Source organism: Neopelma chrysocephalum, unplaced genomic scaffold (assembly GCF_003984885.1).
Source record: "Neopelma chrysocephalum unplaced genomic scaffold, ASM398488v2 Primary Assembly neopelma1_23, whole genome shotgun sequence".
Lineage (NCBI taxonomy): Eukaryota > Metazoa > Chordata > Aves > Passeriformes > Pipridae > Neopelma > Neopelma chrysocephalum.
In genome coordinates this window covers 2186547-2208665 of record NW_020897691.1, presented here as the reverse complement: position 1 = coordinate 2208665, position 22119 = coordinate 2186547, and the positions used below count along the sequence as shown (strand labels likewise).

General features: G+C 38.8%; 1 protein-coding gene across 9 annotated transcripts in view; it reads right to left on the bottom strand.

Annotated features, from left to right (window-relative positions):
- Positions 1 to 22119, bottom strand: part of RGS7 (regulator of G protein signaling 7) — a 265842-nt gene that overhangs the window by 230607 nt on the left and 13116 nt on the right. For 4 of the 9 annotated variants that reach the window (XR_003534385.1, XM_027684442.1, XM_027684461.1 and 1 more), the window contains exons 1-2: positions 4558 to 4737; positions 3315 to 3426 (exon numbers count right to left, since the gene is read on the bottom strand). Coding sequence is in view for 8 of the 9 variants with exons in the window: in XM_027684442.1 (XP_027540243.1) it covers positions 3315 to 3392 (78 nt within the window). In the remaining variant the exon portion in view is untranslated. Of the gene's footprint in view, positions 1 to 3314; positions 3427 to 4557; positions 4739 to 22119 lie in introns of those variants that run through there. The other 5 variants (XM_027684412.1, XM_027684472.1, XM_027684429.1 and 2 more) reach the window with 3 other exon arrangements.

Sequence of the window (22119 nt, the reverse complement as noted above, 5' to 3'; positions counted from 1 at the left end):
CTTTTAATTGCTGACTGGAATGGACTCTGTTGGAGTGGAAGTGAAAGAAGGGTTTTTACATTTTTCATATTTGCCTCAGGCTACTAGCAGAAAAATTCAGGACTTTTTCTAAGGTGTGTCAGTGCCAATGATGTGTCACATGTCATTACTTTATAATTAGGCTGATAGACAAAAAGAATAATGCAGCTGACATTCTATTAAAATAAAAATTATTCCCCAAGGCATAAAAACACTGACACAAGCATCTTAAAAGGCAGTGTAAAAATGATATAGGGAACTATTTATCTCTGCTGCTGTCTTTTCCATCACAGATTCAAATAAGTAATTCTAAGTTATGTATGTATTGAATATTTAATTATCCTATGCTGATTTTTTTAAAAAAATCATATCTGAAAGCAAAATGTAAGGAAATTCTTCTTTGGCTAGGAATAAAAGCTACTATGAGAATAACAGGCTATCTGCATGCTATATTACTCGAGATTACAATTTGATAATCTGCCTTTCTACAATTCTTCAAATAAGTAACTAATCACAAACCAAATACATTCAAAAAAAAAAAAAGAAAACCAGCCTCTTTTGTCAAGAGTTTGAAATTTATTTAAAATGCAATAATGATTCTATAACAATTCAATGTTAAATACTGAATTTGTAAACACTAGCACTTCATTCTGTATAGAATTTTCTATACAATGCTCCTAACAGAATCAGGATTTAGGCAATGAAGGGCTAACTACTTCATGTAGTTTAGAATACACTTAGTTCAGATTGTGTTAGACAGCTTAGAAGAATTACCAGGTTACAAAATTGTAGTTTATAGCACAGGCAACAGTCTTCACTCAGCATGGCTAAATTTCACCTCTTCATTAACACAAGTACTAAGAGAAGTCCCATCTATTCCTTGCGGGTACACATCACAAAATGCATGCTATTCCCTCTGTTGATGTTGTATAAAGTACTAGAAGAAAACATTTCCACATTTGTGGACTTCAGCAACTTTATTCAAAATATAAGACTACAAATTCAGTTTCAGATTGAAGCCAGTCAATAGCACATTTAGATTTTTTTCTAGCAACTATTAATACTTTTCTAGTTGGCCAAAAAAGAGAGTCCTTCATGAAGCTGTCAGATGTAGTTCTTTGTTCACTCTGTACAATGCTTTCATTCCCAACACAATGACAGACAGAGAAGTATTGTGTTTTCAAATGTATTACAAGGAATCCTGTGATTTAGTTGTTCCTATAAAAGATTTATATTCAGAGATTATATATTCTGAAGTGAAATAATTTTCTCCTAATTATCCTTCTCTTATATTCTAGACCCAAAATTTAGAACACATTTGCTTACAGCAATATCATATTTCCGGAAAGGGCAAGTGACTTTTTTAAAAGTTATCTATTATTTTGTTGCCTGTTCCTTGAATACTGCAAAGGAAGGGCTACTTCGCTTTCTCTCTGTACTCTAACGTAGTGTGCATAATCTTAAATGATCTTTTGATTCACCATGCTACAAAAATAAGTAGACATACAAAACCAAAAAAGGGCATGTAATACTCTAGACGGTCAGCATTTTTCAAAAGTTTAATACTTAGTGCACCACTTGCACTTTAGTGACAACAAGAGATAGCCCTATGCTACACTGGAAGACACCATTTTTTTTACCAATGATTTGCAGAGAACTGATAAGGTGTTTGATGCCTTGATTTGCTGAGCAGACACCTGAAGTGGTATGTCCTATCCCCCCTCCCCATTTTCACATCTTCCCTGCATCACTAGGATTCTCGTCACTTGCCTCAGCAGTTCCATTTCCATCTGGAGGCTGCTCAAAGGCAATGTTAAATTTTGGCATGAGGTCATACTAAATACCATGTGTCCAAGCTTTGTGTCACAGCACATGTCACAGTTCCTTGAAGCAACTCTCTACAGGAGAAGAGAAACAATTTTTCTGTGTTGCCCCTCTGTGTACTAAATAAGCTTAGAAAAGACCTTTTCCTCAGCATGGAAGTAAATGGTAAATGTGGAGAGATTCTGTTTAGAAAGATCAAAAACCAATAATGAGCAATATAAGCTTTGGTATATTGCTTTTAATATATACAGCATAATTTCATGTATAAATTCATGTATACTATTGCATTTTGAAACACACTTATGGTGTTAATGGCAAGGTAATCCTGCATTTTTCTAGATGGGCATTCTTAGACAGGATAACCACGGTTAGGTTCATAAATTCATTCACTTATGTTAAAGGTGCCTAATTTTACAAAACAACAGCTACAACAAACTAACTGAAATCAGCAATATATCTGAAAATAAGAGGAGAAAAAAACCATGCATCAGACTTCAATTCAAGACTGCTTTTTAGTTTCAGGGAAAAGAACACTTACCACAGTTACTGATGATACCTCAGTTCACCTCAAAGACTAAACTGAGTATATACCAGATTCTATTAGAGTTAACTTCTAAAGGGAAAAGTCAATGCCTCTAACAAAGTAAAAGTATTGATTTTTTCCACCTGCTAAAAACAACCACAAACAAGTTAGAAAGCCCTGTGTTCTAAGAATAAACAAGAGTTGCATAATTACTTATTTCAGCTTGCAACAGCAAAATTATTTTTCTCCATTATTATTAGAATTTATTTTGTTATTCTTTTTTGATAAATGCAATTAATGCTTTATTTAAAAAATGAATAAACACATCTCAAAATCGCCAAGATTTACTCTCACTTAAATGAAAGCGCAGTGGCTAAATAAGCCCCACTGCTGGAGTTCAACACCTGAAATTTCTCTATTGATGTTATTAGAATAACTACATTAGAATTCTTCCCAGAGAAAATTTCTAGACTGTATGTGTTTGGGTTTTTTTAAGTTGTGGCAATTGTGGATAAGTGATATCTTTTATCAGTTTTTCCCCTCATATGAAATAAGTTAATGGTTCTGACTTCCCTACATGAGAGAAATATTGTATTGTACAGGTAATATTTAGCTTTAATATATATTAATTAATTTTACAAATAGACTTTGCAAGTGAACACCTGACCTCAAAACATGTTCTAGTCTGGCACATGACCAATCCCATGTATCCTATGTATCAGTGCAGAAAGTGACTAAAATACATCAAGTATTTCAAATTGAAAACCAGCTGTTTCTGAACACCATGCAAAGTTGACACGTGCGTGCATTTCACCATTTCAAACAACAGATGCAGTCATTTCTTTATTCATGAAACTGGAGAGAAACAGCAAAAATAATGGCCTCACTTGCTAAGCAAAAGAGTCCACGACTTTACCTTTCTTAGCTTCTGAAAAACACAAAGGCTTACCTTTCTGTACACCAGCATGTTTGGGGATTCATCAGCCACCCCATTGCTGCTTTGCCCATAATTATTTCCTTGTGCCATGTCCCACAAATTTGATCCGCTTTTGGATGTTGCACTGTAAAAGGTAAAAGTGGTTTCAGTAAGGAATCACCTCAGGTCTCCTTGTTTCCCTGATGATTAATGGACCTGACTTTCTCTTAACATGTTAACAAAATCGGTGTATGCTCTTACTCCAACGGATATTTAAATTGGAGCAAAGCTGCTAATTCACCATTTACTGTCATTACTCTCTTTTGCCTGTAAATAATGGATGTAATACGTTAATCTAATTTAGACGTTAATGAATTGTCATTCCGAATAGCTCCCTGACACACCGCTAACCACCACATCACGCAGACGCTTCCTGACAAAGCGCTCCTTCCTCCCCTTCGCGGGCTCCAACAAGGGAGCTCCGCACCTTAAAGGCCAGTTTTAGGAGGACTGGCTCGGGCCATGACGCATATTCCGCAGCGTCCTCTGTTCACGGCTCGGGCCGTAGCAACTTTTGTAACATTCAAACTCACAAAAAGCAAACCAGACGCTTTGAACTTCTCTGTAATTCACCGTCACATCTGTGCTCATACACATATGCCGGGGCAGGGAAGTGGGTGACGAGGGAAAAGGAAGAAACAAGCCAGAACACCTTTGGGTTGCTTTCACTACTTTGATCGTACTTCATCGAGCAACACCGGCTCCCCGCCAGCCCCATCTCCTCCCCGCCCTCCCTCGGCTCACACGGGAGCTGCACCAGGCAGGAGCTGGGATCATGCCGTAGCTCCGGCTTTGCACGCAGGTGTGAGAATGTGCTCCATCTACAGACCACACCGGCGGTTGCGGAGAGCCCGGAGAGCCGCCGAGCCCCGCTCCAAGCACTCACCTCCACAGCCCTGCCCTGCTGCCCAGACCTCTCTCGTCCGGGCTCCGCTGCCCCCCGTCCGCTCGCCGGCCCGCGCTGACCCCGCACCGCCGGCCGAGGGTGTGCGGCTCCGGATGGCCAAGGGCCGGGAGCACCGGCTCTCCCGCGGGCAGCCCGGCGCGGAGCCTGGCGCTCCAGCTCCAGCACCCGCAGCTCCAGCACCGCGGACAGCGCCAGCGGCAGCAGCGGTGGAGCCGTCTGGGATGGCCGGCGGGAGCGGGGCCCCGGCCCCCCGGCGGGCGGCGCGGGGCGGGGGGCGCGGAGGGGCGCGGAGCCTGCCCGCTCGTTTACCTCCTGGGCCAAGGTCACTGCGCGGTGGCCGCGGCTCCTGCCTCCTCCTGCTGCTCCTGGCGCGCCCCGCGCGGTGGGTGTCAGCCGGCGGCGGGCGGAGGGACGCGGCGATCGCTCATCACACACACGCACACACACGCACTGCGGGCGGAGGCGCTGCTGCTGCCGCCGCCGCCGCCGAGGCTGCGGCTCTCCTGTGCGCTGCCGGAGCGGCGGCGGCTCAGCTCCCTCCCCGCAATGGAGCGGCCGTCACGTGGGGGACGGGCACGTCAAAGGTGCTGCCGCTGCCGCTGCTCCGCCACACAGCAGCAGCAGCCCTCCTCCTTCTCCTTCTCCTCCTCCTCGGCGCTCTCGGCTCGCTCACCGAAAACAGCGGCCAAGAAACTGCAGCAGCCAGCAGATCTGGCAGCAGCCCCTATAAATGAGATTAGGCAGCACTGGAAGGCTGAGCAGGAAGAGAATGTGGGCTAATGGGATAGGGGAGGGGAGGGGAAGGAAAGGAAGGGAAGGAAAGGAAAGGGGGGAGTTGGTGGGGAAACTGTCGCGTTCTTCATACTCCTTTATCGACAGCAACAGGGAATCAGCCTCTTCCTCTGCGTTATGCTGGACACTTTCTGTATTTTTTTCAGTGAGAATTAGGGAGAGCTTGTGCCCTGTTGGCACTGCAGACCTCTCTGAGCAGTGGCACAGAGAGAGCAGAGAGCGAGTCTGTTCCAGCCAGAGAGGAAGAAGCCCTGAGGACACCTCAAGACACCTTCGGGACTGTTTTGCTATGTCCCAGGCAACTGCCTAATTTGTGAAGGCCTCGTATTGGCCACGACAAAAGAAAAAGATCAGGTCTGTCAGTCTTACTTCCTCATCACATACAGACAAAAATATTTTGCTTTTCCAAAGAGGTTGAAATGCCCAGAACTCGATATCCACAAGAACACAAGATACTTAAGTGGTTAAGCTTTGGGATATTCCCATCTGAAAGTGTCTTTTCTGGAAACAGTAACTCTTACTATAAGAATGATCTTGCAAAAGAAGTCGTCATCAACTGTGCACTCCACCTTGTGGAGTGTGCACTGGTAAATCATGCAATTCAAGAACAGAGGTTTCCATACATACTGAGTCATGTCAACCCTTACTTGCTCTATTTTTCTCACACCTCAGACAGACTCAAACCAGCACTTTTCCTGCTAGAAGTTTGTTATTATCCAATACTGCAACTTTTAACTACTCTTCCAAACTTTGCAGAGGCCTTCAGATACTTTAACAGAGAATGTGATAAATTAGCTAAGGCAACAATAGGGAGTCATAGTGGCCGCAACAAAACGAAGGAGAAAGGAAAAAGCAGACTGGACTTCTTGGAGACATAAAGAAAGGAAGACACAGGTTTGATAATGGTCACAGAACCATTCATCAGAGTAAAGAAAGATGAACTCCAGCACGAACAGGAATGTTTTGTAGAGACAGAAGTAGTAAAAGGTGAAATAACACAACATAGGATAACAACCATCAACTCAGGTCAATGAGATACATTGGCAGAGAAGTGTGTCTCAACTTTGACAGAGATTTAGAATAATTTAGTATGTCAAAAGGAAAAGGCAATATGAAAACAAATGGTGTGAAAAAGAGAAATCTGGAGTTTTAAGGTGGAAGAGAACAAGGGAAAGAATTAAACAGCACAAGTGTAAAGTGAAGAAGTATCAATGTTGAAAACAGTGGGAAGAAAAATTTATGAAACTAAAGAATAAACAGAGAATGGAGGAAAGACCTGTTTCCCATTAAAATTCATTTGACATACAATAGCGTCTTGGAGAGGCTAATGAAGTCTGAATCAAAATATTAATCTTCCAACAGATCCTGTGATTCAGTCCAGTCCACTACTGAGAAATGGGAACCAGCAGTAAAGATCTCAGTCTACAATTTCCCTAGCTTTCACACAGGCATTCCAAAAGAGCAGCACTGCAGTGTTCAGAGCTCACCAATTTGACTATATAAGACTGACAGGTGCACTGGAAGATGAGGGAAATGCCTCCCCAGATCTGCTAAGAACACAAGTGACGCCTTGTGGCTGTACGGCATGAAAACAAACTCAAAAATCTTATTTATCAGACTGGTGTTTAAATTTCTTTTTGAGAGTAAAAATGAGAACTTCACAAAATATAGTTCAAATGTATTTTTAACCTCAAAGAGGGATAGAAGGAAAAACCTTAAAAATATTGATAATTCCTTCCACTTGTTCTACAAGACAACACTTAACATAGTAATTGTGTTAAAGGGCATAAAAACCAAACATTAGCAAGTCTCCAGTAAAATCATATCTTTGTTTTCTTAATCTGAGTCTTTTTTTTCTTTGAAAATATTCAAATTTTATTAACATAAATGCAGTTCTAAAGCAGAGCAATGACGTGGGCTCGCTGAAGTTATTAGGTGTTTTTCCAGTAATGTCAAAAGGAACTATATTCCACATAGTGTTTAATCTCGTCCTCAGAACCAGAGGAATAACTTAGACATATCAGTGATGTGTCTCATAACTACATGGTTGTTACATTGGATAGCTTTGGTGGACCATCAAAATTTTTTTCACTTCACCAGCATGTTCACTGTCAAAACAAAGTAGAAGTTCTAAACCCTAAAGGGGTTAAACAGAAGAGAAGACCATAAATAACCCAAAAGAATTTCATTTTTGGCACTATTTTGTGGTGAAAGAGACCCTAAGCTGGACTACTTCCATAAATGCAAGTAGAAAGAAAATAATATGTAATGGGATAATCTCATTCTATTGTAGTTGGATGTGTTTGTTCAATAGCCTATAAAAGGCTTTAATTCATAAATTACTTACACATCTTTCCTATGTTGAAAGTCATCACTTATCTCATAGGCAACCAGCATTAGCCTCCCCAGAAAGCATGGTCTGCCAGAAGAGGAATGGCCTTTTCAAAATGCAAGGCAAAACTACTCATTAATAAAACAAAGATGATGGGGAAAGGCTGCCAAGGGGCAGCTTTATCTAACAAGGCAATAAAGTACTCATGATTGAGCAAGGTGGTGACTACATTTTCTGTGTTTAGTTTGAATTGTCAATACAACTCAAGTATTCCAATAACATCACATGCACATGGCACTTTTAAGTAAGAACATTATGTCAGGATGTATACAACAATCTATCTGGACATGATCAGAAATTTTGCTTTCTGTCCTGCTGACCAGTACTGTAGCATTATGTCAGTATGCTGCCTATATCTATCAATTTATCTTGTCTTATGCCTAGACTGAATGTTCCTTGGAGTAAAGACATGCTGTGCAAGCTCTTAGCACAGCATGATCTTGTTCCATGACCAAGTCTTTAAAACATTACAGCATTATAAACAGTCACATTCATATTTACTAAAATAACACAAGCATTCTATTTAACTAGGCTCTAAACACTGAAAAGACTTAATATAAAGTCTTTTATACTTAAAGTATAAAACCCACTCTTTTTTTCCACTAGCCTGGTTAAGCACAGAGACTGTCTACTTTATTTGAACTCATATATTTGTGACCCTACAGAACTACAAGTGTTTCACTGCCAAGCTCTGAGCAGGTAGCTAGTGATTCCAGGCCCAATCCTTGGCCTCTTTGATGGGATCTGAATACCTGCTCCTTCAGGAGTGATTGGCAATCAATCTATTTAATGTAGGTTTTCAAATGTCATTCCCATGACTACAGGTTACAGTATGTATTTTCTAGAACTGAACCTAGGACTGACTTACACAATTCACCACTTCCTTCATGGCCCTTTTTTTAAGCTCTAAGCATTTGGTTTGTCACCAATCTTCCAACCCTATTGGAATTTTAAATTTCTTTGTCTATTTATGCTGCTGAAGTACCAAGCTTTTGTTGCTTTGGTACTCTGTTGGTTAGGGAAAGAAGGAGGTCACTAAAAAGCAATCTGGATTTAACAAGAAAAATTATTATTTGATAGAAAAAGAAATGAGTCGTGGACAGACAATTTCACAGGAATAGAAAATTATTAGAAATAAGGAAAGCCCACATTTCCATAATCTTTTTTTTAAAGTATGAAATATAGGTATATATGCACACCCCCACAGAGAACACAGTACAATTTGCATATATTTAAAACCTTCATGCAAATATTTCATACCCTACTGAAAATGTCGATTATTACTGGAATAGAAAATCCACAGCTACATAGAATTTGATACCAATATGGTGGTCCACCAAAGCTATCCAGGGAAATCCAACAGCTTCTGCAGGCAAAGCAGAACAGTCTGAAGCACTTGCACTGCAGTCCTGACAATTTAGCCAGTTCTAACTTTACCCAAAAGAGGGCAGACTTTCTCAGGCAAAGAGAAAGGTTATGGTAGCTAGCTGACATGCAACTAGGATTTTTTTTCCCACAGAAAGAGCTACCACAACCGGTTATATACCCTCATTTCCTCATAAAGTGAGAGTGTTTACAGAAATGAAACATATCATATACACAGCATTCCTTTAAAATTGCCTGGAAGAACCATGATTAATTAGTCCCAATCTTATAATAAATTTCCAACTGAAGAAATCAATCAAGTATGTAAGGATAGAACTAATCTCTAGAGGGAAAAAAAAAAAAGATGGGGTTTAGAGGCAAATTTGCATGTCATCATACCAACATCCTTGACTCAAGCATGGTTCTCAATCCTGGTCTTCCAGCTTCCAGGGGAGGTTTTTCCATTTTGTGTAAAAATATTATTATTTACCCTGAGTTTGCCAAATGGGACACTGTCTCTGCTTCAGATAAAATAATTAAAGTAACAGTGTATTGCTCTCAGCATCTCTTATCACTTGGTATTAATGACACTCTCCTCAGAGGCAAAGATGAGCTATTTATAGGTTAGTATCTACGTCTTCAGATGCCATGTACTTCACATAGGAGTGTCCAGTTACTGAGAACTTAATATAAAATAGGGAAGGAAAACACAGTGATGTGGTTTTGTAAATTTAGCTACAATCCTTTTAGCCCAAGATATTAGCTTAATTCAACCTGACGGTAGTTTCAGATTTAAAAAAAAAATATCCATTGTATTTTTTTTGTGACTAAACCAACACACCAAATTACAGGCTCTTCCCCTTCATTCCTCAAGAAAATCTCTCAGGCGGGCCTGATTCATAGGACAGCCTTTGTTCAGATCAAAATAGAATAATCCACTTATTAAGGATTAGTTAGGAAGAAGACATTGATTTAGAATCCTTTGACGTGAAAGGACTAGAGAAAGAAAAACTCAAAAGCCCTATAAAGGGAGGGGGAAAAGAGCATCATGTATGAGAATGCCATGGTTACAGACCAGAACAGATTAATTGCCAAAAGACATCATAACAAAATTAACAGGAGACACCGAAAACTAGCTGGAGGAATAATTTGTGTGGCAAAGAATTGAGCTGATAAATAAAAATCATGCAGCAGAAGAAAACGAGGAAAAAAAAATGGCACCCAAGAGAAAAAGAAGAGGATCAGAAGAGATGAAAAAAAAAATGAGAATGAGGCATAGGACTTGATCACAGTTGAAAGGGGGTGGTTCTTGCAAGTTGTTGAAATGTTTTTTGGGGAAGATGTGTTTAAGTTGTTTATAAGGAGAAATTAAGGAGCAACTGAGAAATTCTGAAAAGTAAAAATTAGTGTATCTGATTTCATCCCATTTACACAGCGACAGAATTTCTAGAAGCTTCTGGCAAATAGGTAAATGCCAGAAATACAGAATACAGGCTAACTTTTGTAGGATTTTGTCAGATGTTTTATTAAGAAACAATTTTTCTTCAACGTGCCGTTTTGACTGCAAGCTAAGATACTACAAAAATAATAAAAACTGTGGCAGACATCAAGTCAGGAAATAGCTTCAAACTTAGCACCATGCCATCATAGGTAGCCTGCAAGTGCCAAACTTGCCTATGCAAGCTACTACTGAAATTGCCTGCTTTGCTCATTCCCGCCAGCAATCAGAGTGGATGTGACTTAATCTCATTAATTCACTGAGCTGAATGCACTGAAGAAAAAGAGAGCTCAGCAGTTTAACCAGCTTCGTTCATCATTTTTCTTTCCTCCCCCCACTTTTCATTTTGAAGTTCCTTCTATCATTCACAAATTCCCTGCCTCACGTCCACAGACAATCTAATAAAACAGCTTTTTTCCCCTAAGGTTGCTTTGTTTTTCTGAAGGTTTAAATCAGCCAAAATCAATTTGCTGATTGCGTATCACAAACTGAACCAATCTACATCCATTTATATCCAAGAACAAACAATAAATATAGTCATTGCCTCACAGGAAATAAATGGAGTTTTCATTCTTTTAAACTCTGCATAGCATTCAGGTTGAAAGGAGAGCTTGCTTTTTTAAATTAAATTCTCAAGAAACCCAAAGGAGTGAAAGTTACAAAAAGCAAATAAGCAGGCATCTATGTTGGTTAAAAAAAAAAAAAAAAGTAATAGAACCACAAAATAGGGAAGTGGGTTTATTGGGTTCTTTTCAAACCACAGTATAAACTCAAGTCCGTCCCAGAACACATCCCTTATCACAAAGGCTTTTTTTGTTACTTCAGTCTACAAGATTATTATCAGATATTCAACTTCTATACAATATCTCCAATATTAAAGGAAACTTCCTTTAACCTTCAAACTGCAGATGTATAGTTCAAAACAGCTGGACGAGAAAACATCCAGCACCAAACTCTTGGCAGTATTCTCTCTAAAATCATAGCAACAAGTTAAGAAAGAGATTGAAAAACAATAAATCTAAAGTAGATTTAGTGTTCAAAGTCAGAACAGTTTAGACAGTCAAGAGAAATCCTACAAGAGCTCTGATATCATAAAATTTGCCTCAGCTTTCAATATTTGAGAGTCAGGGAGTAAAAAATGCATCTTTACTTAAATTATACTACAACATCAAGCCACTCTGCAAGCAGGGAAAACTAAGTAACCTGGACTTAGAGCTCGTAACCTCAAATAGCCAGGCAGTGAGGTAAAACAATAAGAAAGAAATTAAAAGATGCAAGACATCCAGGAAAAAAAAAATCTAATTTTGTGTTCTCTCTGTCCAAACTGCCTGTTTTTTGTTACTGTGCACAATATCTTTCTCTCGTTAATGTAAAAACTGCTAAACACAACAATATATGTGTTTGGCTTTGTCACTAGTTTCTACTTAAAGTACAAGAAGCAGACAGTGAAGCCTGATGATTTATCTGACAGATAAAATGCTTAGCATGAAAGAAATGTTTTCCCCCTAACATACTAATGGTTTAAACTTTATTTTTTGCAAGAGAATGGAGACAGGAGCAGGAAAATAAACTGATGCTAAAAAAAGGCAGAGCTTTGCTGTGCCAGATTGGGAACTAAAATTTTATGCAAGGGTATCAGGTATCCAGCATGAGATTTGCACAATATAAAGGTTTGTCTTATATGGGAGGACAGAAAGATATCTAGCCATGGGCCTTTAGATAACAGAAGAGAGAGAGAGAGGGGGGCAAATGAATAAAGAGGTCATAATGATGAAGGCAGGAAGGTAGCATGAATGCATCCAGACTGAAAATTGTTCTAGAGTGGGGAAGGACAATACTACTTGCTTAATAAGGAAGCAGATTGAAATCAGATTTCACTATCTCAGTGACTCTGCCAAATGAAACTTGTGCAGCTTCCAACAGTAAAGTAAGAGATGGACTAAGACAAGATGGAGGGAGCAAGGAGGATAATTCAGAAACCAAGGACTGATCCCACTTTCTCTGCAAATTGGTTAGATTTTCAGGCTAAAATTAATGAAACAAAATTTAAACTAAATCCAAGAATATACAAAATAAAAAAATCTGAGTGCTATAGAAAAGAAGAATGCACCTGGCTTTTCATCTCAACAAAGAAAGAAGAATGAAGGAAAGGTTCAGGGAGTGAAAGGAAATAAAAATACTTGGAGATTGGACAAAGAAAAACAAAGAGCATTATAGGTACAGAGCAAAAAGAATCCACTGTTCCTGGGCAAGGACAACCAGCCTTTAAATTCAATTGATAACATCTACTTCCTGACTATCAATAAGAAGGGAAAAAGTTCTGAGCAACTTTCAGATGGGGAGAGCATGGCTTTGTAGCTAGGAATAAGTTTAGCTAGAAAGGAACAAAGATGGTTGCAAAATATAAAAAGCTAATTTACTAGTCTAAGCCACAAGAGTTTTCAAGGGGTTCTCTAAAGGCAGAAAAAGCCACAATAGGGACTGCAAAAACCTAAGTAAATGGCTTTCATGTGTCAGAGGGAACTGAAATTTACAGTCACGAGCTCAAAGAGATGTTCATAGTTCTTTCACACTCCCTCTCTTATGCAGCATCTTCTCATCTGATAGTGCACAGAATGCTAATGTAAATGTTATCTAACCTGTGTGTTTGACCTCATTGGTACTATTTTTTCTACATTCACCAGTGTGGCTATGTAATATATGCAACAGATAATTTTATGTCATTATAAGGCAGTTATATCTACCACACATTCATCACAGAAAGTGATTTCATATTTGACAGTGGAAGAATAAACAGAAGCGAAATCTGGCTTCAGTGCAGTTCACCTTAGACTGAGCAAAAAGCAGCAATCAAGACAATTCCTTGGGCTTACAGCAGCTGTTCAGGGGTGACCAATGGTTAGGTCCACAGATTCAGCCATGTTTCCTTCGTGTTTCCTTTTTGAGTTGTTTGAAGATTATTTCTATGGCCATATTATCATTTCAGTTCTCATCATTGGAAATATTTTTCACTCTCCTAAAACATCAAAATTTGCAAACACGTAAGAGAAAGGACCTTGAAATATGAAACCAACCCTGCAATCTATACTGATAATATCTTGCAAGGCAACAATGACTTTCACAACAGGCTTCACCAGACATGAGACTCACTTCAAGGAAGCAAACTGCAGATACAGAATTGTAGGCACACACCCCAGCCTAACCACTTTTTTAGCCAACTAAATATCACTTTAGTTTGGTGAAGCATGTTCCAGTATATTTTTGCTAATGTTATAAATGCTATAACACTGCTTTGCCAGTCACAACAGTGCTTTCAATTATCCTTCCCAGCCTCATCCCTGAGGCACACACAATATCCCAATAATTCGCAGGCATCTGTGACAATGGAAAGCCAGCATTTGTTAGTTAGAGCAGAAAGAGGATAAAGTCATGAGCTTGAACTGATGATGGGCAATTTACATTAACATGAAAACATTTCAGTTCTGAATATTACCAGGTAAAAATGGCATCATCACAGGATATAAGTGCTGCATCCAATTTCACCCTCTTCAGTCTGGCCTCTCTCCATTTCACTACCCAGCACTAGGGCAATGCTACCTGGATAACCTCTCCATGCCAGCAATTCAGAGGGAAATAAACAGAACAGAAGGCACACTTCTTTCTCTTCATACACAGTGCTGATTCCTGCTTCCTGCAGTCTGCAGAAAAGCAAGGAATTGCTACTCAGTAGGGCATTCTGTGGACACAGAGAGGAAAGTGCTTTAAGGCAATGATTTCACATCTAAGCAGCCAAACTTACGCTGCAGTATTCATTCTGGGACAAAAGTCCTCATAGAGTAAGTCCTACAACTATGGAGAAATGAGATACTTTACTCAGCTTTTGCTGCAGACTGTAACAGAGGTGCTGCTTCACAGGCCATTCTTTCCTTCTCAAGCCACCACTGTCCTCCATTCTAAAAGTGGAAATGCTGTCATAATATTTACTGATCTCAAATATTCATAGCTTGATCCATCAGCACGAGGAGGTGAGGAGTTTTGCTATTTCAACATACTAACTTTCCTGCAATATTCCAAGATCTTTCTTCGGCCAGCTCTCTTGCTAAAAAAGACATTATTAATTTATTTTCATAGTGGAAGCCAAGTAGCTCTAAAACACGTTTAAAGCAGCCTTACAGAAACCATCTCCAGGGAAAAAAAAAAAAAAGGACCATAATTAAGAGGCAAGAAATCAGGTATGACCTTCAAAAGTTCCAATAGGCCATTTAAAAGGTTATGTCTCTTCCTTTAAAAATAAATAATCATTTAAACTAAGGCAACACTGATGTCTGAGCCCAGTAAAGCACCCCTACCAACAAAGAAACGTAAGCATATGATAAAGTCCAACCAGCTTCACTTAACATTAATAAACTATTTTTGCAGATTGTCTTGGAACAGTATCCGAAACATTACAATTAAACATGTGAAGCAGCAAAAAGGGAATGGGAAAAGGAGCTTTCTAGGGCACCAAAAGTGGAACACAATGTATGATTCATTTTTTTCAGATCTTTACCTTATTAAGAATGTGTTTAATTAAAAGAAACATATTTGCATTACTCTCATACAGGTTAATGTTGCTGAGGTCACCAAATGCTTTGTGATTTGTAATTATTATCAGTTTTAACTGTACTGTTTTAGTATATTACCTCTGAAAATTCCATTAGATGACTTGAAAAAAAAAATCAAGCATCTTCACCATTCACTTGTTAGCAAACATTATTTACTCCCTCCAACTTAAGGTATCAATTTACATAGTTCTTATTACCTATACCAGTGGGATGTAATACAAGAGTTTGGGCTGAGGGTCTTGTTTGCCTGTGTTTTGTTCTAAACAAAGAATTTCACTTTCTGCAATTGCCAGAGGCTATGGCAAAAACATCTCTTTCAAGAAGGCAAAATGGGAATTCATTCTTTTCTATTTGCTCTGCCTTACAACAACTAAAGTTATATCCAGGACAAGCAGATAAACTATAGAATCTTCCCAACTGATTTCTCAAAGACATGGGGAAAAGACTGAAAATAGTCATGATTATCAGAGAAACACCTCCATTACAGACCCTTGGAGGGCTCTAACTCCTAATTATGATGCTGGCAGCATGAGTCAGTTCTGGGTTGCTGAGAAACAACCTTCTTCCTTTCCTGTGTTGTTTCCCTCGTTAGGAACACACTGGCTTCACAAAGCAAGTGCTAACTGACCTGGAAAACTCACTTCTTGTGTAGGGAATTCAAAGTCCGACTTGCTCACTGGGGCCGAATTTCACTCTTCAGCTACACAGTGTGCTGGTGCTGAAACAGCAACAATCCTCTTTCCTTCCTCTGTGCAGTTTCCTTTATCTCAATCCTGCTCTTTTTATTTTTTAAATACTTTCCATATTGGCATAGTGACTTTGCAGGTCACCAAGGCACGCAGGAGCTCAGGAGCACTCAGACTATCTGCACGGGGCTCCAAGCAAGGCATACCTTCCCAAAGTGCAGAAAAATTCAAAAGCCTTTCCAAGGACAGCCACAGCTTCCTGACTTGAAAAGCAGGACCCCGACAAGGGAGGACAGGCCTGGTCATTCCACAGTTTTCAAAATCCCATTTCATGGCAAATACCTTAGAAACCACAGATCCCCAAGGTACACTAAGGAAAGGGCCTTTGGTCTCCTGACCCTGAGGAATCCCACCTTAGGCTTTTGTGAAACCTCATCCCAGTGGCATCCTAAGAAGCCAGGCAGCTTGTTTCTGACACATAACACAACAGAGACATTTAATACAAATACAAAGACAACTATGGGAGAGAAGAGTATAATAAACCCAGGTGACACACAGGAGCAGACGTGGTATGTGACTTGATGAATAGCACTAAGACAGCCTCTCTGGCATAGGGAGAAAAATAAGACTGAGAAATGTGCAGGTATGAAGCAAGCAGAAGAACAATTGGAGACAGAGTTAGGATCATGAAATTAAAGGAGAGAGACAACAGTACAAAACCTTTCTGGCCTGTAGTAAATCAAGTACAGTTAGATCAAAAACAGAATAAAAGGATTTTATGGTCAAAGAGGGAGGTGCGAACACAGTAAGAGAAAGAAAACACAGTTTTACCATGTGGAAAGGCATTTCTCTCTGAAGACATTCATCTTTCAAAAAAGCTAAGTGTGGTACACTGGAGTATGTTTTGCATGATAGAAAGAAACTAGAAAGAATGGCTTGTAAAAATCCCAAAATACAGGAAAACATGAGCAAGTTCAAACAGAAGATGCATTATTTCAGAAGACAAAAGTTGTGCTTGCTTTGTATTTTGAGATATGTAGCATATAAGGCAAGGGCTTTCATACATTCCACAAATTATGCAGACCTGGGTTTTTTTTTAGGCTGAATGGTTTTTTTAGGGAAAATGCTGTTTCTACAGGAAAATAATATTTGATTTTCAAAAATCAGTGTTCAGTGCAAACCCTATTTGTGAGCACAGTTTCAGTAAGAGGAGAGTGTTTACGAAAAGGATGATTGATATTTTAATCTAACAAGTCTCTTCATCATTTAATTCCAGACTTTAAATAAGATTGAAAAGTAGATCCTGATGCTCTGACTAAATTCAAGAACAGGTAATTAGTCTACTTTGTGGGAAAAACCTGAATGCTAAGGAATAAGTTATTTTCTGGTACTTCTAAACACTAATCAGCACTCGAATATCAGTGCTAAGTGAAGGTGGTTTTATACATACAGCTGCTTTTCAAGTTGTTTCAGCAACTTCAGGCAAAATTTCCACTGAATTCATTGAGGTTTCTGAGTTCAAAAGCTACAGACAATGCTCCTTTCTCTATTTGCAGACCATTCAGCTTTCTTTTATAAAATGAAATTAAAATTTCAGATTTTTTTTAAAAAAATACAGACATTATTATTCTTGGAGAACTCAAACATTAATCACATTTGTTTTCTACAGCATTTCGATACTGCTACAGACTCAAGGTATCAGCCATCTCCTCCAAGATGCTCCTGCTGAGATTTCAACTGCTGAAAATAACTCCAATTTTTTTCATACTCAGATCCTTGAAGAGCTCAGTCCTATCACCAAGTCCTTGTCTTACTGGGCTGTAGAACTGCATTTCTATGGGAAATGAAAGAGGCTACTCTCTATTCACTTACTGTTGGGAAGTGTGGCACAACAGTTTGCACCCATATGGCTAATTTGTCCTCCCTCAAAACAAGGGGAGCTTTTTCCGTACTGCCTACTGGAAACAGTTGCTAGCCCATCCTATTAATCACATGGCATTGTCAGAAAAAGAAGAGATTGCCTCAGGTGAAAATCGTGCCTGGAAATTCACTGAATATGGAATCACTGGGCAGTGCTAAAACACAATCCCCATCCCTGCTAAGTTTCCTAACAGAGGCATAGTCTTTAGGCCCCAAGTGGTTATTTCTCCCTCACCCATCCCTATTTGAGTTAGTGCACAAGGAGAAATACTATGGCATCAAATGGATTGTCTGAACAACTGGATTGTGGAGCTGTAATCAAGGTCTTTTTAAAAAGACTGCACTCTCATATCTTGTGACGGTGAAGTGCAAAAGTAACAAGGTTTAAGACAAGCTTCTTTTTTCATTACAGTTACTGTGAATATTATGCTTAGAATTATTTTCAGACTATCGTGTCAAAGATGCACTAAAGATATGCGACTCCTTCCCACTCCTTTAAAAAAAGATGCAAGGGGAGAAAGAAGCTGAACTACCACAGTTTATGAGAATAACATATCTAATACTGAAAAAAATCACAAAGGCAAGAGATATACACTTAAAATAACCTTTTCAGTTTAGTACAGATACACTTTTTCATTTCCAAATTTAAGCAGGTATCCCACCTACAGATTTTATGACAAGTGTTGCCATGTTGAGAAGTCCTTGGCTCTCTAGAAATGTATGTGCTCAGCATCTCGTAAAAATAGTTCTTGGTTGTTCTTGCTGAAAGAATTATTTGTTTCAGACTATAATTTCTTCTTTCCATGAATCCAGACTCAGTTCTGTTTCAGTTAAATTTTAATGTGTGAGAAAATCTCCTGACTTCTACAGCATGATATAATTCTGCTGACAAGATTCACTTGCCAAGGTAAAATATGCAATGGTGAGGGAATGAATAAGCGAGCATACAAAAGGCTGGTAATACCATCTAATCATCTATTAAAGCTGTCCTACACTTCTCTTAAAATGTTGAAATTGCTTTGAAATCTACCAAAAACTGTTGGGCTAAATTTACTCCCACAAAAGGTGTTGGTCCTAGCCTGAACTTTCCTGAAGACTTCACCAAAACAGTAAGGACTGCAGTGATCAGGCATTTTTCTGCACTTTCTGTTTTGAACTGTTATGAGCCAAGCTGGAGGTTTAGAGGTCCTATATTTTGAATCACTACCTTTTAGGGAGAAGGAAATTCTGTATTTCATATGAAGGTTCCACAAGAAATGGAGAGGAACAGATTTGGGTGAAGAGCAAAGAAGGTTTTACCCCCTGGAAAGGCCAACTAAAAAACTCAAGGGGAAAGTGATTTGAGAACTCTCTGGTCCTAACAAAAGGACATGAACTGAAAATCCAAGGCAGTAGGCACTGGAACGGGGAAATAATCTAGAAGGAATGTGAGAGCTGGTGTGTAGGCAGAGACACAGATTGTACATGGAACTGAAGGAGGACAGATAACTGTTTTACACTGCTGAGTAATCCTGGAATCACTTGTCCACAGAGGTACCTTTCTCGGCTGTACAATCGAGGCGTATGGATAAAATGTGACAAGTCTAAGAACAAGTAAGATAGAAGGGTGACTTTCTACATGCTTGGACTGCCCAGATTAAGAAGCAAAGTATTCAACCTGTTGCAGGCTCCTACAAGCTCTTCTAGGGTACTCTGGTGAAAGATATTATCTCATGTTCCCCAGAAAGCTCTCAGCTCACAAGCAGAAGAGGATAAGAGAGAAAAAAAAAGAAAAAAGTAATTTAAGAAAATAAACAGAACCATTTACCTGAAGAAGAAATACTTTCTTCCTGGAAACAAAAGGCAAAGTCTAAAGGCTGTCTTCTCTCTTTGAACAGGAAGAGTTGCTTTATTATATAACACACATCACTGAAATAAAAATTAAAGACTCACAAAAGTCTTAGAGTTACTTATATGGACAATCAATTCAGATTAGATAGAGACTTTGCTGTGATCTAATACCAAACAATTTATTGGTTAGAGATTCCTTATATCTCTTCTATATATACATTCAGAATTGGACAAATGGGGGAAAAAAAGCGAATTGGGACTACTGTGGAAAAAGTGTGCAGTTTTATGTGTGGATTAGCAGTCTGAAATAGAATAACACAAACTTTATTATTATGCAAACCAACACTTTTTCCTCTCAAGTACAACCTCTAAATATAGGGCCTTCAGCGAGTAAAAATTTGTAAAGGAACCTAGTAGTACACTAACCTTGTGTTAATATCTATTTTCACCCCTCTGAAACCTTCATTTTTACTTATTAAAAGGAATAAATTTAGCTCCTATCATCTTGTATTTTCACATGTAAGATTCACTGTACAGAATATATTAAAGACACAAAGTAACAAAGTATTTCTCTTGTCTACCTTTTTCTCTCAGTCATATTTTGGTGGACTCATCTGCTCTAGTTCTCTAAAGGTATCTAGTTCTTTCCATTAATTACAGAGGGAAGCTAGACAGCTAGCTTAGGCTAGACATCAAACTTTTAGACACGAAGACTCCGTAACATAATCCTAGGTCTCTTTCATTCAGTTTTATACTGCCCAAGTGTTTCTAAGCCCTTCCTAAAGCAATAACATACCAAAAGTCACTCAGTTCTCAAATATTCCTAAGGTCAGCTGGTACAGCTCTGCACTTTTGACTTACCTACCACTACAGACCATCTACACACCCAAAAAACTTTATATCCTGCATTACCTTGTTCCAAGAAGAAAATAGGAACATTATTGAGGTGAATTGAATTTTGTGTTAATGAACCAAAATCTGATTTTACTGTTTCTTCACTTACACATATTTAAACTTTTAAACGTAGGTTGAAAGAATGAAGGCTTAAGTTTACATGGGAACAGAGTTAAATAGTTTATGAAATTCAATACTTCATAAAAATCTATGTTACAAATTAACCTCTAAAAGCTAGTAAATCAAGCCTGTAAGACATTAGAGTTGACCCTTCCCCCAACACATACCCCTCTCTATTGCTATTAATCTTTAACTCAGTACACCTCTGAAAAGATTCATCTACACCCTTGAGGAAGCTGGACACAATCTACAATGACATTCAAATCAAACTGACTCTCACGTGGAATTGTTAACATTAAGCCAAAGACTTCTAACTTTACTGGTTTTTTAATCTTCCCTTCAGTTATTTTCTTTGAAACAATTCAAACTAGCAACTGTCTGCCAAGTTTAATTGGATTTCCTTCAATTTTATATGCCTCTGCATTTAAGCAAAAAAGTACTATGGAAAAAATGAGTAATTCATGTTGTAATCGTTCGTTGGACTTTCAGAGAATTACAGAAGCAGCATCACCACATATGCTTATATGTAATCAAAGATAAATTATGACATACCTGGAGTAGGTTGAAAAAATGCAATGAGAACTCACTGGGGAGATTGATAATCAAGATTTTGCCTTGAATTGTTGCTCACATTTGTCTCCTATTCACCCTTTTTCCCTTCCCCCACATAGAAGAACATATTTACCTTTAGAAAACAAAGAACACTTCAGAGCAGCATTATTGGCTGTACTTTTGTCGTACAATAAGAGCATGCTCCACTGTATAAGTAAATATTATCTCAAAGTAAACATCTCACACAAATGTACTGACTGTATTTCACTTCTGTTTTATGAACCTGCATCATGTTCCAAGCATGGAGGCCCATTTGCTGTCTTCTTCAAGGATTACGGTGCAATCAGGGCCAGAATTAGCACTTACCACTCCTAACCTGCCACTAGCCTTTCTTGTATACAAAAAATCAAAAGTGGACAAGAATGCTACAGGGAGCAAATCTATCACATGAACATCCCACTTTAACATGTTTGGCTTAGTTTGCGTTAAAAAAATACCATATTTCAAGAAACAGAAGTTATTTCAGTTCTGAACTTAATTTCCAGTTTTTTTAGGAAATGGCTTATTCTGTCACCTTATCCACTGCTTTTTAATAACCCCAAAAGCAGCATCCTGAAGACCAAGTGACAACACACACACCGATCTGTTCCTGAGGTTCTTATAGATGCTACTGCAAGCATATTCCCATTTCCATACATAGTGTGATGTTTTTTCTTAAATAACCTTAAGAATCCATATGGTGTCTGATCCTCTTGGTACCACTACCACTAGCATGAAACATACACCTGCAAAATACTTGACTTCACCAGCACCACCACCTGCAGGAATCTCTTCCTAGCAGCTCTCTATTCTACCCACCTCTCTCATCAGAACAGTGGTATCTACAGCAAGAACAGATGTCCCAGGCCTACAAAAGGCAGGAAGGGAATGAATGTGTATAATTACAGTTAGACTCGATCTTAAGTGTCTTTTCCAACCTAAATGATTCTATGATTACTATACACCATCCCTACGATGTTGACTATGACTGTTCTAAGCAAGGTTGAAGAAGAGTGCTGGAAGCACTCAAGGTTCCCCCTAACCCACTGGTACCATGCTTACCAGACTGATGGCAGCACCTGAAATTTTTTAAACATCTCCACAGAAAATAAAACCTTGGTGACAGAATTTTATTCAACCCATGGAGAATGCTGCAAAGATTACAACATGAATATATGG